Here is a 23,437-nt window from a genome sequence, read left to right as displayed (position 1 = left end):
CACTTTACCAATGAGCCACCTGGGAAGCCCCTTTCATCAACTTAGGATGTCTTTTACCCATTCCATGCTTATTTCTTGTTTCCAAATTTTGAAATAAAAAAGAACACAGATATGCACAACCCAACATCAACCTATTAGTCTTCCCTTTCTTCCTGTAAATAGAAGCAAGAAGCTGTAGGAAAAAAGACCAACTGTATTCAAGCCATGTCCACTGCTCAGATCTGTACAAAAAGTTTTATACCAATATTATAATTACTATATATCCTAGGAGTTAGCTGAAGGTAAACAGATGGGCAAGGGGAGACTGAAATCAGTCAAACACATTCACTCTAAGGGGACTATCTTTGGGGATGTTTCTTCAATAAAGCTCACTGAAGGTATGACACCACTTGCCCATACTAAGAAGACAAAGCTAAGAACACAAAGCCAGTCTCACAGCTGATGAGTAAAGAATAAGGGGCAAAGCATTAAAAAGTTGATCTTTAAGGACACCTGCACATCAATGATAACTATATCTGTGTGTGTGTGTGTATATATATATGTGTATTTTAACAGCATCCTTCTTCATAAGCAACAAGCAAATCAAGAAAACAAGACAGCATACACAGGTAGCCACTTATTTTTGTTTTTCAGATAGAATTTTACTCGAATTAAGTTATCATAATATAGATGGCTTTTTAAACTCTCAATTTTTTTTTGCTTTCAGACTCTGCTACAGACATTATGATATAACCAAGTGAGGAAAATGGGATCCAGTTCAATAGGCTACATTGCTAGTAAGGAATATCTCCAAGTATTTTATTTTAGCAATAATCAATCTGAGCCAAGATTGAAAGTGAAAATGTGACTTCAAAGCAAGGCAAGGAAAGACTGTTGCATAAAATATGCCAAGTTGAAGATACTATAGGTAAAGTGTTAAACACAAATACAGCTGAAAGAGAGTCCCAATACAGAAATAAATGTTAAAGACATATATTAAGTATTTAATAGGAAAGGAAAAGCCAATATATTCTCCTATCTTTACCATTTCAGAATCCTTTGGACTTCAGTAGTGTTACTCTATTGTATTACCTGTGAACCACTTTTGTGAAGACTTCTTAATACACTATCAACTGAAGAACAATACTATTCTTTAGCAATTTGAATTATGAAGTATTCTCACCTTAGAAAACAAGTATTAACCAAATTCCAAGCTCCTGTGAGTATTTATTGCTTTGAAAAATAGGCACGTACTTATTGCCTGGGTTTTACACTTAATGAGAAAGTAAAAACTATACATTTAATTCTAGGATATAACTGAATTAGAAGCCAGCAGAAAACCCCGTTGTAGTCTTTTGTTTCCACATAATAATACAGTCCTCACTGTCTTACTGGAATGACTACAGACAGAAAATCAATTCTTAAAATCTCATGCATGGTTTGTAATTATAGCTAAAATGTATAATCAAAGCTGAAAGACATATATCCCAGTGTTATTAAACAATGATTAAACTTTGATTGGGATATCTACTGGCTACAGCTAATCTCTCAGTACAATTATGGCTGCCTGCCAGACCACCATATTCTAGGAAAGATATTTCTTCTCAAGAAATTCCTCTTCAAGCAATTAGCTAATATGTCCAAACTTGGAAGCTTTAAACCTCTGCCTGTTAGGGATTTGGTGCAAATGTGAAGATGTGAAGAACTAAAGCTCACTGATATTTGTCAAAAGCTTTCATTTAAACTGTAACGTGGCAGACGCAATTAGGAGACAAAGAACATATATTTTGAAAGGTTTCCTGTGAAACCATTTCCTTTGCAAATGTTCACTCCCAGGTGTATATTCACTAGCAAATGTAACCAAACCTAAAAAGGCCCTGAACCAATCATCGTCCACTGAGAGTATACTGCCATTGAAGTTGAACAAAATTCCACTGGTTTCCCAACATTTTCTCAGTGGTAGGCTAAAATCTCATTTTTGCTTTGGCTACTTTCCAACATAGCTGGATTACAAGTGATTCTGTTTAAAGATATTCATAGTTAAAAGACCCAGATGCTCTCTAGATGCTCACAAAAAAGCATATATTTTTGACCAAATCATGAGAAGTTGCCAACCACTTACCAGAATTTCTCTTTGACACCATCTTCAAATTTGTGCTGACTACAGAACTGACTACAAGGGCCAAAAGAAATGGTGGCTTCATCGTTCACTTTCCTTGGCAGCTGAAAAGTCAAAAAAGGATATGAAGTTTGAATCACAGATCTTGGCCTCAACAAAGCAACAGCTATAATTTCACATATCTTAAAGGCACATTACAGAAACAATGACATTTTGATGATTTCTGGCTTTATTTTTATGCAAATGGAAGAAAATACAAAAGTTCACAATTGCATCATGTCGAAGTTTCCTGCTTTAGAACTTTTCAATGATTTCCCACTGGATTTAGAGTAAAATCTGAACTCCTTTCATTAGAGTTTCATGGGCCTGCAGGAAGGGTGCTGCCCCCTCTTTGATCTTATTCCTCCTCATTGGCTATGCTCCAGCCACGATGGACATCGTTATATCTGTCACTGGAACAAACCTTAGTCGTTTCTACCTCATGACCTTTGCATTGTGAGGTTCTTCCTGCTGAGATACCCTGCCCCACTCTTCACTTACATTCTTTAACATCCTATAGGTCTCAGTCCCACAAAAAGGCCTTTCCTGACTACCCAATCTTAAAGTCTCACTCTGTCATTCACAAGCTTACCTCCTTGCTTGTTTTATTCATAAGACTGATTAGCACTTACAAGTACTGTGTTTAGTTACATGATAGGAATAGTTTTTGCTCAACTTTGACACTGATGCTTTAAAATCTACAGCACCGGGGCTTCTCTGGTGGCTCAGCAGTAGGGAATCAGCCTGCCAGTGCAAGAGAAAAGGGTTCCCTTCTGTTCCAGGAAGATCCCACATGCCTCAGAGCAACTAGGCCCATGTGCTCTAGAGCCTGGGAGCCGCAACGACTGAGCCTGCATGCCGCAACTACCTGAAACCCACACACAATGAGAAACTCTTGCACCACAAGGAATATCCTCCCCCCCACAAGTAGAGAAACACCCGAGCAGCAACGAACACAGCCAAAAATTAATAAATCATTTTACAAATAATAATAAAATAGAATCAACAGCCCTGAATTTTAAATAATTGGAATAAAACTGTTCCAAAACGAAAAATAACTGAGAAAAGTATGGAATTAACTGAGATATTGTTAAAGACCCCACAAAAGGGAATAGGATTGACTGAAGTGTGATCAGTATGCATTTGAGGAAAAAAATGTTTTTAAGTATTTATCCCATTGGGTTAAGACTTCAGTAAATCAGTTCCTGTATGAGGATTCATCTAGAATCCTTTAAAAATCAGAATGTAAGCATCAAAGAGGTACACTGGACTCATTATAAATCCAAGATAGAAAAACAGCAAAGGGAACCATGAATGTGAAACCAAAGTGATCCCTGAAATAATGAATGTAAGCAAATTTGAGTGGAAAGAAAAGAACAGGCACTGGATAATATTTAAAGAGCCAGAATTCCATGTAAAGATTTTTTTCTCAATAATTGGTTTGTACCTAAAAGTGCAGAATCTGATCCAGAATTAGATAGTAAAAGGATGATATCAAGAGCTGGGTAGTATCTTATTTTCCCAGAATTGACCAAAAAAGATCCATCTGATACCTTAAATTCAGGGAAATTCCAGTTTGTTGTCTGAGGCCACCAGTTCAGCTATTCAGGGCAGCTAGTTCCTTATCATACTGCCCCCCAACTCCATCAATAAATGGAGTCCTCAGAAGGAAGAGGAGGTCTTTTGATAACAAAGTAAGACTTTACTTGATAAGGCTTTCTTTGATAACAAAGAAAGTCCAGTTGACATGCTGGACTTCCCTTGGACCACTGAGGCAGGAATAAAGAGCCCTGGGGCAAGATGGTATGTTGATGATTTCCAGATGACCAGGAGGCCAAAACTAATCCCTTCCCATCCTGAACACACACCAAATTTCTGTCCCTGTCCTTCACTATCTCCTGGAGTCTGCTCCAACTCATGCCCATTGATTCAATGATGCCATCCAACCATCTCATTCTCTGTCACACCCTTCTCCTGCCCTCAATCTTTCCTAGTTGGATTTGACATATTACCAAAGATCTACATAAGATCGAGTATATAGATGATTCTTGTCATAGGCTTTGCAACATGGGGCAAAATGAGTACAACTGAGAGGAAAGTATGATGCCACCAGCTGCAACTCTGAGGGAAATCAAATCTTGCCAGGGATTTCCAACGTCTGGAGGAGACGCTTGGAGGAGAGTCTCATTAGCCTGTAGTAACTACTACCTATTTATGCCACACACATAGACAGCTAGAAGAGCTGTTATGACCAACCAAGGAGAAAGACACAAGCAATCGAAGCATTTTTCCCCTCTCTTTTCTCCAGTCACATCTTTCCAATGAAACACCAAAGGAAAAAGTACAGAGAAAGGAGGTGGAAAGGGGTAAACGCATGAAAACCTACCACACACATGCCAAATTCCTAGCCATGAGAGCCACATGTCTCATCTGTTTGGGGAAAAAAAAACGATGATGCAATATTTGAATCAGACAGGATCCTGGACTAAGAGAAAGACTTTAAGATCAGAATGAAACTCAGAAAATATCTGATGAACGATAGCATCAGACTAAAATGTTTACTACTTTCCCTGACTCCTACTGGCAAAAGGAAGGACAGTACAGCACTTGAAGTAGCAATTATTAGGAAAAAATTGTACCATTTCATGTTTATACTTCAATGAGTTGAAACTTAATAAATCAGTTACATTTATTAGCTTGGTTGTGTTTACCCACTCCTTGATCACTAGAATGTAAGCTATGAGGGCAGTCACTTAGACATTAACTGTTATATTCTCAGCATTTATCATAGAGCTTGACACATGATAGGTTATCAGTAAATCTTTTAATACATTAAAGAATATTAATGTAGAATACATCATATCAAGGGTTTAATAATACAAATAAATTGTAGCTTTCAGTGTTTTCCCCAACTTACCCATTTATTTGAAATAGAATGTCTCTTATCTAATATGCTGTTGTTGTTTTAGTTACTAAGTCATATCTGACTCTTTTGAGATCCTGTGGACCAAAACCTGACAGGTTCCTCTGTCCATGGGATTTCCCAAGCAAGAATACTTGGGAATCCCAAGAGTGAGTTCCCATTTCCCCCTCCAGGGGATCTTCCCAAGCCAGGGACCGAACTCAGAACTCCTGCATTGGCAGGTGGATTATTTACCATTGAGCCAGAGTCCATTATCTAATAAACAATTATTCAAATCTGAGATGTGCCCACCTTCTGCTGTAGCAGACTCTCTTGGTACCATACTCATATCCTCTTGGCCCTCCCAAGAGTCATCTGCATAGAAGTATTCCTATGTGTCTTTGCCAGAGGTGCTTCTCTATCTGCAAAAGTAGCTTGAATAGCATAGGAGGCTGATTGGAAGTTCCAAGTTGTTAATACACCATGAGTGATTCCCATTCAATGATAGGAGTTGGTGAATAAATAGTCCAGCTTTCTCACCTCTTGGAATGTTCCAGTAGGTTTAAGTGGCAAACTGCTCATTAATACACTCTGATTTTTCTCCCTTCTACTCTGACCTTGCCATTCCCTTTCAGTACTTGCTGAGATCACCTCCCAAATAAACTGTCCGCTCAGTCATGTTCGATTCTTTGCAACCCCATGGACTGCACCCTGCCAGGTTCCACTGTCCATTGGATTTCCTAGGCAAGAATACTGGAGTGGGTTGCCATTTCCTACTTCTAGGGATTGTCCCAACCCAGGGATCAAACCATCATCTCCTGCATTGGCAGGCACATTCTTTACCACTGTGCCACTGAGAAACTCTAATAAACTAATTTTTGTCTTTGGGTCTGCTTTTCGGAGAGATCCTATACCAAGACTGAAAATGCCATTGTAAGCTCCACACAATTCTTTGTTTTATAACAACTGTCCAATTTCTAGCTCAAAAGATTATGTATGCACTGTGCTTTCAAAAGAAGGCTCATTATTCAAATTTTTTCTGAACCATAAGCGAAGGCAATGGCACCCTACTCCAGTACTCTTGCCTGGAAAATCCCATGGACGGAGGAGCCTGGTAGGTTGCAGTCCATGGGGTCGCTAAGAGTCGGACACGACTGAGCGACTTCACTTTCACTTTTCACTTTCATGCATTGGAGAAGGAAATGGCAACCCACTCCAGTGTTCTTGCCTGGAGAATCCCAGGGACAGCGGAGCCTGGTGGGCTGCCATCTATGGGGTCACACAGAGTCAGACACGACTGAAGTGACTTAGCAGCAGCAGCAGCAGGCACATTCCAGTTCTCCTATCCTGTCTCAAATTTTTTTAGAATTTATATCACACCCCCAGTGACTTTTATAAGAACATTGGCTATTGGTTCATCTCTGATTTAGTTCCTCCAACTGTATTCACTCACTCACCAACTCAACCTTGTTGGTTAGATATTAGGAGTCTTCCATATTCTCCCTACCCTCAACCCATCTTATTCATGATTGTATCTTTACTATTTCTATCTAAAAGTTGACAGTTTGTAAGGGCTATAATTTGCCAAGATAGAATATCATTTTATGGATTCCAATATTTCATCGATGACAAAATTAAAGATTCTTTGAAAAAGACTTTTAAAAATATTACTTTACCCAGTAGTTACAATTTTCACCCAAAGAACTATATTTCATATCTGTTATTCAGAGATATTAAGAGTAGAAAATAGCTGACAAAAATACCTCTATTTCCTTATTTAATTGACTCCTTCCTATTATCTGTGAAATAAAATGCTTAATGCTTGACTTCAACTAGCAAAATCATTATTGGAATTGAATATGTTAACCACAAAATTATTCCATATACATCCTGTCTTGTCAATTCAAGTCAGTGGGGATTAGAAAAATAATGTGTTGAGTTTTTTAATCTGTATATTTGCTAATCTATTTCCACAGAAGCATTTATTAATTTAACAAACTTTGATGAATAACTATTACATTTTATGATAATAACTTATTGAGCATTTTGTGTGTGCCAGACAATGCATTGAACTGTAACCTATTAATGACCTTGTGAGCTATTATTATCTTCATTTTACTTTTCAGAAAACTGACACTTGTGACTTATCGAAGGCCACAACAATAGTAAATTAAGGAAGAAAGGATTCAATTTTAATTCTTTAAGACTACAAAGTCCAAGCTGTTAACCACTAGTAAACTATATTTGCCCTAGTAATAAGATACTAGAGGACTCATAAACCATGTGTAGGATTATAAAACATCATTTCTTGCTGTCTAATATGCATGCATACTAGAGTGCTTAGCCAAGTACAAGACAGTAAAGAACCACCTGTATATGTTAAGTGCTAAGGGAATATAAAGTAAGAAGAGTGTTTGGTAGCATGTTCAGTAGGTGATTCAGATTTGCCATGGAAAGGGGAAATCTGCCAAACTATCAATTCAAACAGTCAAAAAGAAAGGCCATTGCAATCAGTTTCACAGCAATGTTCATCTGCAGTAGCAAATAACCTGAAATACAGTAACTGATCAAGAAATGTGACCACTGGATTCCCAATATACGTTTCCACACATGTGTTTAAACACTAAAGTGTCAGAAGCTGCTCAGGTTATCCCCTGGAAATCTTATGCTGAAATTTAGGTTTATTACATTATAAATTTTTCCTCTTGGTGGTTTTTACAACCAACTTACTGCTGTGTGAAGAAAGTGTACAGAAGCATGTATATTTGATATGCCAATTATGCTGCTATTCAATTATTCTGAAATTACTTTTCTCCCCCCAAAAAGGGTCTTCCTCTTACTGTGGCTATAAATATGCAGTGATCCTCATACAAGTTCATATCCCCCTGAGGGCTTTGTATTTACTGATTCCCTATGTTCAGTATGTAAAAATTCTAAAAGGCCACATGAGCAATTCTAAAACCTGAAGACACTGGCACAATGGCTCATGAAGGTATTAGTATTCCTCTCCTTTGAGTACCAAATCTTAATACGAGGAGGGCCATCTTGACAAGAGAGTTTTCAAAAATGTAATTGAACTAAATCTTTTGACAGATAATTGTAATAACAATGTTATGCTCAAATGGTTTTCAAGTATAGTTTGTAAATTACCTTCTCCACTTTACTTTCTTCCTCTTTAAAGTACTAGGCATGTCAGGATTCTGGTTCATGTTAATTTTTTAAAAATATCTGTATGGTGTTCTCCTGACTCTAGAAGCCAAAACATGTTTAACTTATGAATATATTTTGATACAATTGAAAGAGCCAACTAGATATATCAGCTAGGTTGCAGAGAATATTCAAGTATATAATTTCTTAATACAATCTTGTGAGAGAAAATTTTGTTATTTATGATGTCTTCCAATCATTTGGACCAGCCAGTCATATACATGTTGATATAATCTCAAACAAATTAGAAATTATAAACACACACGCAATCCACATAATATATCAGAGATTTATATATAAAGATAATTAACTTTCAAAGGCAGTTCTGTCTAACACACATTCATCTCAATATCTTATATCTTCTAATTCTACAGTCATCTGCAATGAAGTCTGGTATTCATATAGAGATGGCCCTGAGTTCTTACTATATTTTCAATCAGGAAACAAAGATACAATAATTTAAATTAGATTTTACCTACTCAGAAGGAAAAGTTGGTTCTCAATTTGACTCACTTTTGGAAAACTTCAATAGTTATATAGTCCAGACATCAACCAATCAAGAAATCATTTGATGCCCTATCCCCCATGCCCTTAACTCCTTGCTATTATATGAAAACAGCTGTATGACATGCCAGCCCATTCTACTATTATTTTTACTAGTTACAAATTGAAATCAAAACAAAGAGACTTGGAGACTGAAACCAAGGAAGCCAGAAACACAGAAGTAGGAAGACAGAGACGGCTAAAGAAACAGATGGAAAGAGAAAAAATACACACAGAGGAGAAATGGAGAGAGAGATACAATAGAGAGGCAGAGGCTGATCAAATGAGGGAAATGGAGACACAGAAAGCTGACATATTGATAAAGAAGGGGAAACAAGAGATAAGAGGAATTATGGAGGAGGAACGTCTACGAGATAGCAGAAAAGAAAAAGAGGGTCAAAAGAGAAGCAAACAAAAGAGGAAAAAATTGGTTATAAGCAACTCTAGAGGTCCAAGTGCATGACAAAAACTGACTATGTCTCAAACTATTATGTCTTCTTTCTGTAGTAATTATAAAAATCACAGATTTTGGCTTGGCACAGAGTCCTCCAAAACAGAGTCTTCATCTCCCAGCCTTCCTTATGACTGGACATGTAGTTGAGTTCTGACTATTAAGATATAACTAGAAATGTCACAGGCAAAAGGGATAAATCTTTACCAGGGTTGGTCCAATCAGCAAACCTAATAGTAGAAATAAAGATTCACAAGCTGTTTAGAGAAAAAGTCTTCAATCATTACTCATTGCTAGATGGTTTTTATATCCTTCATTCTCCAACTCTTTCTTCCTTCTACAAATGTGTCAAAATACTTCCCAAAGTGGAATACATACTTTCATACACTGCTTATGGATTATAAATTGGTATAGCATTTTAGAAGGCAAATTGGCAGTACCTGACAAAATTTAAAGCGCTCAGGAATTCCTTTTCTAGGATTCTACACTATCTATAGAAATCCAAATACATATGCACAGAAATATATACATGTACAAGGATGGTCAATGCAGGATGTTGTAATGGTGAAAATCTGGGAATAAATACTTTCCATACAGGAATGGTTGAATAAAGTATACTCTATCCATACTATGAAATACTACTGAAGAGACTGAGGTAGACAGCTATGCATAGATATGGGTAGATCTGCAAGATGTATGAAAAACAAATATGATCCCATATATAATGGGAAAAATCTATATATGCCTTCAGGCATATAATAGGATTGAGCTTCCTGGATCCATCATGATTGGTGAGGCATGTGACTGGTTCTGGTCAATTATTTATGATGAAAGGTCATTGTTCACACTTGTGTTTTACTCTATCAGGCCACAGCATTTATTTGTCAACATGATACCTTCTACAGCTATCTTTCCCTCTGCCACAGTAAATGGTGTTGTTTAAGATAATGGTTGCTCCATCACTCTGGGTCACAGAATGAGAAGTTGTATAACAGAGCTCCCAGTCAACATGGTATAACCTGTTATAAACCACCGACACTTGGGGATTATGATAACAGCATAATCTAAACTATCCTGAGAAAATACAATTTATATATTTAAAATTCATATCAAGATATGCTATAAAATTAATATGATGCCCAGAATAGCACAAAATATCCTCTACATAGAGTATATAAAATGTAATGAGACTATTACATGTCATGATCTAAATTCAACATACTCATTAGACAATAGCCATTTCAAGAGCAGGAAGTATGGTTTATTCTTTTTTGCATCTTCAGCACCAGTGACTAGAACATAGTAAATATAAAGCCCATTCTTCTTGAATGTTAAATGAAATTAAATGACTTTTTTCCTAAATTGCAGCTTTATACTAATCCCTATGAAATGAAAATATGTAACTTTTAATCCATTAATATTCTAAATTATCAAGACCAATTCAAAATATAAGGATATTATTCATTTTTAAATAAATCTCCCACCTAGCTTTACATTCGGAGAAGGCAATGGTACCTCAGTCCAGTACTCTTGCCTGGAAAATCCCATGGACAGAGGAGCCTGGTGGGCTGCAGTCCATGAGGTCGCTAAGAGTCAGACACGGCTGAGCGACTTCATTTTCATTTTTCACTTTCATGCATTGGAGAAGGAAATGGCAACCCACTCCAGCGTTCTTGGCTGGAGAATCCCAGGGACAGGGGAGCCTGATGGGCTGCTGTCTATGGGGTCACACAGAGTCGGACACGACTGAAGTGACTTAGCAGCAGCCGCAGCTTTACATCACCTGACTATTTCATAAGGTGGTTTTCTCTGCCTTTAAAGAAGTAGATAATAGAACATTTTGAATACGATAGGACATAGAAAACAGACTTAGGGACTGCATCTATAAACCTCTCTACATGTTTGCATGATCATTAATCTGATTGATCAACTGTTTATGAATCCATTTAACTGTACTAGCTCATATTGGCATATCTCATCATGAGAGAGAACTCAATTGATAGGCAAGGCTTTCATATGATATATCAGTGTAAAAACTCTGCCAGAAGAAAACAACAGACTTTTTTAGCCTGACTTGATCCTAAAATCCATTAATGTATGCATCTGATGAATGTATTGTGTGCCTACAACCAGGATACGAATGGAAACAAGATAGTTAATGGTATCTACCTTCTTCAGGATTACAGTCTAGTAGAAGAAAACAAACAGGTAACAACAACTGTATTAAATATAATGAGAGGAGAAACAGAGTGTTTTGAGAGCAAAGAGGAGAGAAAAAAATCCACAGTTAGGAGAAAAAGAACACTTTCTGGAGAAAGTGACCTCTAAGATGAAACCTAGACCATAACAGAGTATTGTTGTGAGAAAGCAGGGTACATTCACTGAACTGAGTTCAATACAGTGTTAGATAGGAGGAAAAGAGAGAGTCTACATTGGAGAGGTAAGCAAGGGGCAGATTGTGAAGTGATTGAATTGCCTATATTACATTTAAGCATGAATGTTCAGTGGGAAATTGGTGGTATTCATAGGAGTTAAAGAAAGACACTTGGGGATATATATTTGGTAGTCTTAAGCACATAGTTGGTATTTAATATCACAGAAGTAACTGAATTACAAAGAATAGAGGCAATATTAATAGGGGGCTCAGGATAGAGCCCTTAAAGAACATCAACATTTAAAAGATGGGCAGGTTCAGAGAAGTTTACAGAAGTGACTGAGGAAAAAAGTAACAAGAGAAGTACAAGGAAATCCAGGAGGGAAGCCAAGAGAATAGTATATTTCAAGAATGACAACTATGTTAAATGATACTGGGTAATTAAGTGAGTCAAAAGCTAAAAAAATGTCCTTTATATGTAGCCAAGGAAAGGCTGTTAGCCAAGAGAAGACTGCCAAAATCAGAATCAGTGGAGTAGCAGGGTTAGAACCAGACTATATATATAAACTGAAGAGTAAATTGAAAGTAAGGAAGTACAACAGTGAGTGGCGACAACTCTCACAAATTAGCTATGATAGGAAAGAGAGTTTGTGTATAAGTTTACACAATGGGGTCAGAAATTTTTATAATAAATTTGATATCTTTATTATTATTGGACTGGGCTTATAGGTTTGAGGGAATAATACCAGAATATATATATATATTTTTAGTAAGTATGAGAGAACTGAAAAAATGGGCCAAAGAACTAAACAGACATTTCTCCAAAGAAGACATACAGATGGCTAACAAACACATGAAAAGATGCTCAACATCACTCATTATCAGAGAAATGCAACTCAAAACCACAATGAGGTACCATCTCACGCCAGTCAGAATGGCTGCGATCCAAAAGTCTATAAGCAATAAATGCTGGAGAGGGTGTGGAGCAAAGGGAACCCTCTTACACTGTTGGTGGGAATGCAAACTAGTACAGACACTATGGAGAACAGTGTGGAGATTCCTTAAAAAACTGGAAATAGAACTGCCATATGATCCAGCAATCCCACTGCTGGGCATACACACTGAGGAAACCAGAATTGAAAGAGACACGTGGACCCCAATGTTCATCGCAGCACTGTTTACAATAGCCAGGACATGGAAGCAACCTAGATGTCCATCGGCAGATGAATGGATAAGAAAGCTGTGGTACAATGCAATATTACTCAGCTATTAAAAAGAATGCATTTGACTCGGTTCTAATGAGGTGGGTGAAACTGGAGCCTATTATACAGAGTGAAGTAAGTCAGAAAGAAAAACACCAATACAGTATAATAATGTATATATATGGAACTTAGAAAGATGGTAACAATGACCCTATATGTGAGACAGCAAGAGAGACATAAAGAACAGACTTTTGGACTCTGTGGAAGGAGAGGGTGGGATGATATGAGAGACTAGCACTGAAACATGCGTATTACCATATGTGAAATAGATCACCAGTCCAGGTTCAATGCATGAGACAGGGTGCTCAGGGCCAGTGCACTGGGAGGACCCTGAGGGATGGGATGGGGAGGAGAGTTCAGGACGGGGGACATGTGTACACCTGTGGCTGATTCATATCGATGTATGGCAAAAGCCACTACAATATTGTAAAGTAATTTGCCTTCAATTAAAATGAATTAATTAATTAAAAAAAATTGAGGGCAAGCAACAAGAAAAAAGGAACTAGTTGAAGAAAAAGAAAACACAAGGTTAATTTACAGAGCAGGAAACCTCAAGAAATACATGGATGAAGAAAAATTTCTGGAGCTCAAGTGGAAAGATTTGTCATGCACAAGACTTTTTTGATTTTTCAATTAAAAATGGAGAGAAGGCAGAAATGACAGGTGAAGGCAGAGGTAAGTTTATAAGGTCATATGGTGGGAAGTTGCCATCTTGTGGTTCTACGTTCTCTGAAACAACTGGCAAGTTTATCTGACAAGAAGGGAGGGCAGACGGTTGGAGAAACCACATGTCTTTTCAAAAGTTAAATAGATGATTTCTAGGATTTTTCTAGTATTGGCTATTAGGTTCACCAATTTATGTTTCAGGAGGCCAATCTTTTGTTTTTGCTTTGGTTTTCATTAACAAATTTGACTTTATTATTCTTGTACTCTACTGCTTCTGTAACTTACTGTTAAAAAAAAAGATTTTCAACTAGAATCAAGTGGTAGAAGCTAAAAGGCTACTTTCATCATTCACAACCATGGCAAATAACTTTTCTAATCCCATTAATGCTTACACCTTCCTTTTTCTACAGCTAGTTGAGGTCTTATGGTATATAGATATGCAGATAACACCACCCTTATGGCAGAAAGTGAAGAGGAACTAAAAAGCCTCTTGATGAAAGTGAAAGTGGAGAGTGAGAAAGTTGGCTTAAAGCTCAACATTCAGAAAACTAAGATCATGGCATCCTGTCCCATCACTTCACGGGAAATAGATGGGGAAACAGTGGAAACAGTGTCAGACTTTACTTTTGGGGGCTCCAAAATCACTGCAGATGGTGATGGCAGCCATGAAATTAAAAGACGCTTACTCCTTGGAAGGCAAGTTATGAGCAACCTAGATGGCATATTGAAAAGCAGAGACATTACTTTGCCAACAAAGTCCGTCTAGTCAGGGCTATGGTTTTTCCAGTGGTCATGTATGGATGTGAGAATTGGACTGTGAAGAAAGCTGAGTGCCGAAGAATTGATGCTTTTGAACTGTGGTGTTGGAGAAGACTCTTGAGAGTCCCTTGGACTGCAAGGAGATCCAACCAGTCCATTCTAAAGGAGATCATTCCTGGGTGTTCTTTGGAAGGAATGATCCTGAAGCTGAAACTCCAGTACTTTGGCCACCTCATGTGAAGAGTTGACTCATTGGAAAAGACCCTGATGCTGGGAGGGATTGCGGGCAGGAGGAGAAGGGGACAATAGAGGATGAGATGGCTGGATGGCATCACCAACTCGATGGACATGAGTTTGAGTAAACTCCAGGAGTTGGTGATGGACAGAGAGGCCTGGCATGCTGCGATTCATGGGGTTGTAAAGAGTTGGACTCATCTGAGTGACTGAACTGAACTGAAAAAAAAAAATTAACATTACTTTGGTGTAAAATATGGGGAAAGTGAGGATCAGTGAGATAACTTTCCCTATACAAACAGTCAACTGGAGTCAGACTAAGCAATCCATATTTCACAAAAAAAGCTTTCCCATTAGGAACAATAATAACAGTTGATTGCTGATAAAGAGACATTACCAACAGAAGAAATGGGGTTAAATTCCTTGAAATATTTATCATGAAGGACACTGTATATAATTCTAAATGTAAGTAATAAAAACAACATGGAGGTGTCAGAATATTTATATCAATGAACTTTCATCTAATAGTGTAATGTATCTAATTTTGGCTTCTGGGTTTAGATAAATGACAACATCTAGTTGTACATGTTCTGTTTCCTATATTTTTAATTATAAAATGATGATGAAAACATTGTGCCCAATGAACAACTATAAAATAATGAGTAATTTTGTCATATTAAGTGAGAGAGAAAACAAAATGTTATTTACTGCATTGTATTATAGGAGGTTTCTACTGAATGATGGAAGGGTGCATATCATACATTATCTAGCTTATTAAGCACTTTGAAGAAGGACAGTACAGCCTTGTGAGCCCCAGTTTCACTAATCTGACTTTGGTTGAGTTACCTATAGGCTGTGGCCCTCCATTTACCTACTTAGTATCTACTTCATAAGGTTGAAAATTAGTACCTACTTCATAAGGTTGTTGTTTGCATTATATGTAATACATGTAAAATGCCTAACCCATTATCAGACACAGGATCAGCCATTAGTACATATTAATTATTGTTATTGGTACTGTTTTTGTTACTCCTTTTGCTTGAGGAAGTCAGAGAAGATTTTCCAGAGAAAGTGACGCTTGGAAAAGGAACATAAGTGTGCCAGGTAGACAAGGTCATAGGGGAGAGTGGTATAGCACAAGCACACACGTCTTTATCAGAGAAGAGATAATTTATATGGAGGCAAGGCATTACGACTTAATAATTTCTCTTCACTGGTTAACAGGTACAAGTCTTTGAGCTACACTTAGACATCTTTTCTCTCCTAGTTTCTAGAATTGAAAACTATTTATTCTGCTGTCCTACAACACCTGTCCACTGCCACCACAAAGCATGAACCCAGACATCACCTTACACCCTCCAATTACAAAATGCTACTCAACTTTTCCTACAGAAGTAATCATTAATGTTTTCCCCTTTTAAAATGTCCTTGTTTTAACCTCTTTAGGTTCCTAGGTATCAACTGGTTCACCAGACATAACTGTCCCTGAAAATTAACCAACAGAAAAAGTTAAAGACTTGGTAATATTTATTCTAATTTAGTTTCCTAGAGATCAATTCAGTAAATACACAGTACTCTCTTTTTATTAAAAAATGTGATCATCATGATTCTTAATTTTTAAACCTTGTCTCCAGATCCCTGGTATTCTCATACTTTTTCAATATATCCCAAAACTTTCCTATAAATGCCCAACTACACCCTAGGATCATCCCAATTGTTTCTTAAAGTCTTTCAAAAAATTAACCCATTCCAACTGATGTTCTATTTTTTGATCTCCTTTTTGCTGGTAAACACATTCAGGATAAAAACACTTAGAAAATTAGGGATAAAAGGGAAATTCCTCGATATGATAAAGGGCTTCCATAAGAAAATCTAGAAGTAACATCATAAGTAATGGTGAAATACTAAAATCTTTCCCTGTAAGATCAATAACATGACAAAGATGTCTGCTCTCACTACTTTCACTCAATGATGCACTGGAGGTTATAAACAGGCAATTTATACAAGAAAAATTATAAAAGGCATATAGATTGGAAGGAATAATTAAGCCATTTCTATTTGCAGATGATATTATTTTCTATATAAAAATACTAAGATAATGAACACTAGAGTTAACTAGTTCAGCAAAATTGCAAGGTATAAGATGAATATACAAAATCCAATAGTATTTATATATACTATCAATGAATAAACTAAAGGGAATTAAGAAAATAATTCCATTTAAATAGCACCAAAAATAAGAAAAGTCTTAGAACTAAATTTAATCCCAAAAGGACAAAACCCATATTCTGAAAACTGCAAAAAAAATAGTGAAAAATTTCAATGTCAAAAGAGAAAAACATTCCAGGTTTATGAATCAGACGAGTCAATATTTTTAAGTAGGGAATATTCCCTAAATCAACATACAGACTTAATGCTATTCCTAGAAAGATCCCAGCTCCTTTCTTGCAGGAATTGAGAAGCTGATTCTAAAATTTCTCTGAAAATGTAATGGACCCAGAATAGCCAAAATAGTGTTAAAAAGGAAGAAGGTTGGACGACATACTGACATACTTTCCAATTAAAAAAAAAAAAAACTTACAAAACTACAATAATCAGGATAGTTTAGTACTGGCATAAGGATAACAAACAGATCAACGGACAGAATTGAGAGCCCAGAATATAAGCTTTTGGTCAATTGATTTTCAAGTGTGTCAAGTAGAAATTAAGGAATCAATACCATTCACAACTGCAACAACAAAAAAATAAGATATCTAGGAATAAACCTACTTAAGGAGACAAAATGACTGTATACAGAAAATAATAAGACACTGATGAAAGAAATATAAGATGACATAAACAGATGGATAGATATTCCATATTCCTGGATTAGAAGAATCAATATTGTAAAAATGGCTATACCACCAAATACAATCTACAGATTTAATGTGATTCCTGTCAAACTACCAATGGCATTTTTCAATGAACTAGAACAAAAAATTTCACAGTTCATATAGAAACACAAAAGACCCCAAATAGCCAAAAAAGTCTTGAGAAAGAAGAATGGAACTGCAGGAATCAACTTTCCTGATTTCAGACTATACTACAAAGCTACAGTCATCAAGACAGTATGGTACTGGTACAAAAACAGAAATATAACCAATGGAACAAGATAGAGCGCCCAGAAATAAACCCACACACCAATGGGTACATTATTTTTGACAAAGAAGGCAAGAATATACAAAAAGATAGCCTCTTTTTGTGGTGCTGGGAAAACTGGACAGCTATGTATAAAAGAACGAAATTACACTTCCTAACACCATGCACAAAAATAAAATAAAAATGGATTAAAGACCTAAATGTAAGACCAGAAACCATAAAACTCTTAGAGTAAAACATAGGCAGAACACTCAATGACATTAATCAAAGCAAGATCCTCTATGACCCACCTCCTAGAGAAATGGAAATTAAAAAACAAACAAACAAACAAGTGGATCCTAATTAAACTTAAAAGTTTTTTCACAGCAAAGGAAACTATAAACAAGGTGAAAAGACAACCTCCAAAAAGGGGGAAAATGAAACAACTGATAAAGGATTAATTTCCAAAATACGCAAGCAGCTCAGCTCATACAACTCAATACCAGAAAAACAAACAACCCAATCAAAAAGTGGGAAGAAGACCTAGACATACATTTCTCCAAAGAAGACATACAGAAGGCTAACAAACACATGAAAAGATGCTCAACATTGCTCATTATTAGAGAAATGCAAATCAAAAGTACAATGAGATATCACCTCACACAGTCAGAATGGCCATCATCAAAATGTCTACAAACAATAAATACTGGTGAGAATGTGGAAAAAAGGAAACCCTCTTCCATTTTGCTGAGGTTGATACAGCACTATGAAAAATGGTATGGAGATTCCTTAAAAAAACTGTGAATTGTATGATATATAAATTAAAACTCAAGGAAACTTAAATCAGTCATTTGATATCATAATAGAAAATTACTGTTGACAGATTTTTATTTCTCTTTTCAACCTTATGTTTACACATCAAAATCACAGTCCTAGATTACACACTAAATCCATCATTCGTAGAGTTACTTCTTATAGAAATTCCAGGCAAGTTGGGCAATCTGGAGTCCTTATGATTTAAACCTCCATCTTCAGGCTCCCTTTTCATATCCTTTGGGTTTCAGGTGCCTTAAGTGTCTTGAAATGGGATCAGCTCAACAGATGCTTCACTACTTCAGTCTTATGATGGTCACTCATTGACACGTGGTGTTATTTTGGGAGTTCTATTCCACAATAGGAATGGGTAGTCTTAAAGATGAGTTACCAGAATCTTTATACTTCGAAAAGTCATTAAAGAAAAGTAAAAGTAAACAGGTATTTCTGGCCTTTGCTGACATTCTGATCATGTGATGTTAAAAGAGAAACATGGATTCATGTTTTTAAAAGACTAATTCAAGACAATACTTTCCTCAGTAAAATTAAAATTAGCATTCCACTGTGCAACTTATTCTATGTGCTAGGAGTTGTCTCCAGAGTTATCTACAAAACATCACAATTGGAACAATCAAAGATTCAGTAAGAGACAATCCGGTCCAAATGAGCTTAGCAAACTGCATTACCTAAATAGTAACCAACTGGCTGCTGCTGCTGCTAAGTCGCTTCAGTCATGTCCGACTCTGTGTGACCCCATAGACAGCAGCCCACCAGGCTCCCCTGTCCCTGGGATTCTCCAGTCAAGAACACTGGAGTGGCAGGAACCAATAATTCATCTGCAATTAAAAGAGGACTTTTTTTTTTTTTTAAACTCCATTATAACCTAAAGACTCACTTTATAGACGGAAAAATTGGCAGGATTTTTATTGAGCCCGCTTATCTATCAGTTCAGTTCAGTTCAGTCACTCAGTAGTGTCCGACTCTTTGCGACCCCATGAATCGCAGCATGCCAGGCCTCGCTGTCCATCACCATCTCCCGGAGTTCACTCAAACTCAAGTCCATCGAGTCGGTGATGCCATCCAGCCATCTCATCCTCTGTCATCCCCTTCTCCTCCTACCCCCAATCCCTCCCAGCATCAGAGTCTTTTCCAATGAGTCAACTCTTCACATGAGGTGGCCAAAGTACTGGAGTTTCAGCTTCAGCATCATTCCTTCCAGAGAAATCCCAGGGCTGATCTCCTTCAGAATGGACTGGTTGGATCTCCTTGCAGTCCAAGGGACTCTCAAGAGTCTTCTCCAACACCACAGTTCAAAAGCATCGGCATTCAGCTTTCTTCACAGTCCAACTCTTGCATCCATACATGACCACTGGAAAAACCATAGCCTTGACTAGACGGACCTTTGTTGGTAAAGTAATGTCTCTGCTTTTGAATATGCTATCTAGTTTGGTCATAACTTTCCTTCCAAGGAGTAAATGTCTTTTAATTTCATGGCTGCAGTCACCATCTGCAGTGAACTCCCTAACAAATTGCTCTATTCCTTAACTAAACTTTAATAAAACAATCAAATTTAATATGCAAAAATAAGAGAATTAATGTTTGAGCACATATTACTACTTGGTATCTATCCATAGTTATTTTTCAAAAAAACTATTAATCCTACAAATATTTTCAACCTTATATTTCACATTCCTTTGGGCCTACCAGAGGAGTGTTTAAGTGAGTGAAGTGAAGTCGCTCAGTCGTGTCCAACTCTGTGCGACCCCATGGACGGCAGCCTACCAGGTCCTCCCTCCATGGGATTCTCCAGACAAGAGTACTGGAGTGGGTTGCCATTTCCTTCTCCAGGGGATCTTCCCGACTGGGATCAAACCCAGGTCTCCCACATTCCAGGCAGACGCTTTAACCTCTGAGCCACCAGGGAAGCCCAGAGGAGTGTTTAGACATTGGTAAAATCAGAAATAAATCATCTGAACCTCTGACTTTGAAGTCAGGTACTGTATATTATGCCAGATGGGTCATAAAATCCACCTCCATACATACACATGATACAAGCACAATCTAAATATCCCTTAATTCAATTAACTTGATAAATACTGATATTTAACATGTACTTAGCAAGCATTAAGAATACTTTACTGTGAGAAAGACATGATTCTTGTCCTTGTGAAACTGACATTCTATTGAGAATAACATGTCTTTCATATAATTATAGCAAGCATGAGAAGGAGATAGATGATGTCCTTAGAGACCCAATCAGATATGTGATGGGCAAAGAAATCTTGGCTGAAGAACTGACACTAGATCTGAGATTTAAAGAATGGGTAAGATTTAAACTAGGCAAAGTGGAAGGAAATGTTCCAGTTAGAGGGAATAAGATATACAAGGGCTGTTAGGATGGTCTGATTCAGAAACCAAAGATAGATCAATGCTAACTGAAACAAAGAATATATGTTGAAGAGTGGCAGGAGAAAAAGTTGTAGAAGTAAGCAGAAGCCAGGTCTGGCAAGGTATCAAAGATAGGCCTTTGGATCGTCCCTAAATATAGGGGGAAGCAAAGCTTTAAGCAAGAAGTGACACCATTTGACTTACTGCTTTGGAACAGATCACCTTAGCTGCCGAGCTAATAATGGATTAAAAGCAGAAGCAGAGATAGGAGGGTAGCATTCTCAAAATGGTACCATTATTCAAAGTAGTATGTTGACGTGATGGCCATTAGAAGAGTGATGATGTTGCTAAAGTAGCTTTAAAGAAGAGCTTAAGTTCAGTTTAGTTGCTCAGTCATCTCTGACTCTTTGTGACCTCATGGACTGCAGCACGCCAGGCTGCCCTGTCCATCACCAACTCCCAGAGCTTGCTGAAACAAATGTCCATTGAGTCAGTGATGCCATCCAACCATCTTATCCTCTTTCGTCCACCTTCTCCTCCTGCCTTCAATCTTTGCCAGCATCAGGGTCTTTTCAAATAAGTCAGTTCTTCACATCAGGTGGCCAAAGTATTGGAACTTCTGCTTTAGCATCAGTTCTTCCAATGAATATTCAGGACTGATATCCTTTAGGATTGGTTAGTTGGATCTCCTTGCAGTCCAAGGGACTCTCAAGAGCCTTCTCCAACACTACAGTTCAAAAGCATCAATTCTTCAGTGCTCAGCTTTCTTTATAGTCCAACTGTCACAACCATACATAACTACTGGAAAACATAGCTTTGACTATATGAACCTTTGTCGGCAAAATAATGTCTCTGCTTTTTAATATGCTGTCTAGGTTGGTCATAGCTTTTCTTCCAAGGAGCAAGCGTCTTTTAATTTCATGGCTGTAGTCTCCATCTGCTGTGGTTTTGGAGCCCAAGAAAATAAAGTCTGTCACTGTTTCCATTTTTTCCCCATCTAATTGCCATGAAGTGGTGGGACCAGATGCCATGATCTTAGTTTTTTGAATGTTGAGTTTTAAGCCAACTTTTTCACTCTCCTCTTTCACTTTCATCAAGAGGCTCTTTAGTTCTCTTTGCTTTCTGCCATAAGGGTGGTGTCATCTGCATATCTGAGGTTATTGATATTTCTCCCAGCAATCTCGATTCCAGCTTGTGCTTCATCCAGCCTGGCATTTCACATAAGGTACTCTGCATAGAAGTTAAATAAGCAGGGTGACAATACACAGCCTTGATGCATGCCTTTCCCAATTTGGAACCAGTCCATCATTCCATGTCCAGTTATAACTGTTGCTTTTTGTCCAGCACACAGATTTCTGAGGAGGCAGGTCAGGTGGTCTGGTATTCCGATCTCTTGAAGAATTTTCTACAGTTTGTTGTGATTCACACAGTCAAAGGCTATGGCGTAATCAAAAAAGCAGAAGTAAATGTTTCTCTGGAACTCTCTTGCTTTTTCTATGATCTAACAGGTGTTGGCAATTTGATCTCTGGTTCCTTTGGCTTTTCTAAATCCAGCTTGAACATCTGGAAGTTCTCGGTTCACATACTGTTGAAACCTTGCTTGGAGAATTTTGAGTATTGCTTTGCTAGTGTGTGAGATGAGTGCAATTGTGCAGTAGATTGAACATTCTTTGGCTTATTTTAAGAAGAGCTTAAAACATGCAAAAATTGTAGAAGCACATACTACAAAGTAGTCAAAAGGTAGCACATTTGTACTTGCTTAATCTCCCAGAAACCACAGACTCATTTTCCCCAGTGTTTAGATCCTAGCTACTCTTCTGATTGGAGGCAGAAAAAGGCTGAATTTGTGGAGGCCAGTTAGGAAACTATTGTAATGGTTGAGATGAGAGATGATAGTGATCCATACTAGAGTGAGAACAGTGAAGAAAGAGAAAACAGTATTTATCAGAAGTATTATGATGAGGTGACATATCTCACATAACTGATAACAGCCCTTTGCACAAGTTCACATTCTCTCCCTCATCTGAGTTCTACATAAATTCTCACTAATGCCCACCATCGTTTCCTTGCCTCACTGTTTTTTCTTTCTTCTTTTCCAGTGACCATGATTTTATTGCAAAACTACACAGGTACTTCTTATGCAAAACAGAGTTTTAACTTGAACTTGACTTGTCTGTCTGCTTTGGGAAACTCGATCTATTTTTTTTGGATCTATTTTTCTGGATCTATTCTTCTGGCTCAATTTGCACATGTTCCTCTGCATACTATGGGAGACAGATGACTATATAGAAATGTTGTCAAGTGTCCTACATACTTGACTCTGAATGTTGCAAGGAGGAAGTGATAAGCTATAGCTCACATCTTTAAGAAGTATAGTAGCTCACACTGAATCAAGGTATTTTTAATGCCTTAAACAATAATACTAAACACTTGTATAGCAATTCAGAGTATAAATCAAACATTTAATGCCTTTGTTGTTGTTATTCAGTCACTAAGTCATGTCCAATTCTTTCGACCCCATGGACTGCAGCTCACCAGGCTCCCCTGTACTCCAGACTTTGCTCAAATTCATGTCTACTAAGTC

At 37.3% G+C, this 23,437-nt stretch overlaps 1 protein-coding gene across 17 annotated transcripts in view; it reads right to left on the bottom strand.

The window, feature by feature from the left end:
- Window positions 1–23,437, bottom strand: part of IL1RAPL2 (interleukin 1 receptor accessory protein like 2) — a 1,479,983-nt gene that overhangs the window by 1,095,853 nt on the left and 360,693 nt on the right. For 16 of the 17 annotated variants that reach the window (XM_061409315.1, XM_061409320.1, XM_061409306.1 and 13 more), the window contains one exon: window positions 2,102–2,202. In XM_061409315.1, coding sequence (XP_061265299.1) covers window positions 2,102–2,183 — 82 coding nt within the window. In that variant the 5' untranslated portion in view covers window positions 2,184–2,202. Of the gene's footprint in view, window positions 1–2,101; window positions 2,203–23,437 lie in introns of those variants that run through there. The other variant, XM_061409322.1, reaches the window with a different exon arrangement.

This window comes from Bos javanicus, chromosome X, assembly GCF_032452875.1.
Source record: "Bos javanicus breed banteng chromosome X, ARS-OSU_banteng_1.0, whole genome shotgun sequence".
Classification (NCBI taxonomy): Eukaryota; Metazoa; Chordata; class Mammalia; order Artiodactyla; family Bovidae; genus Bos; species Bos javanicus.
The sequence above is the reverse complement of the archived record's forward strand: the minus strand, read 5'-3'. Positions and strand labels throughout refer to the sequence as shown.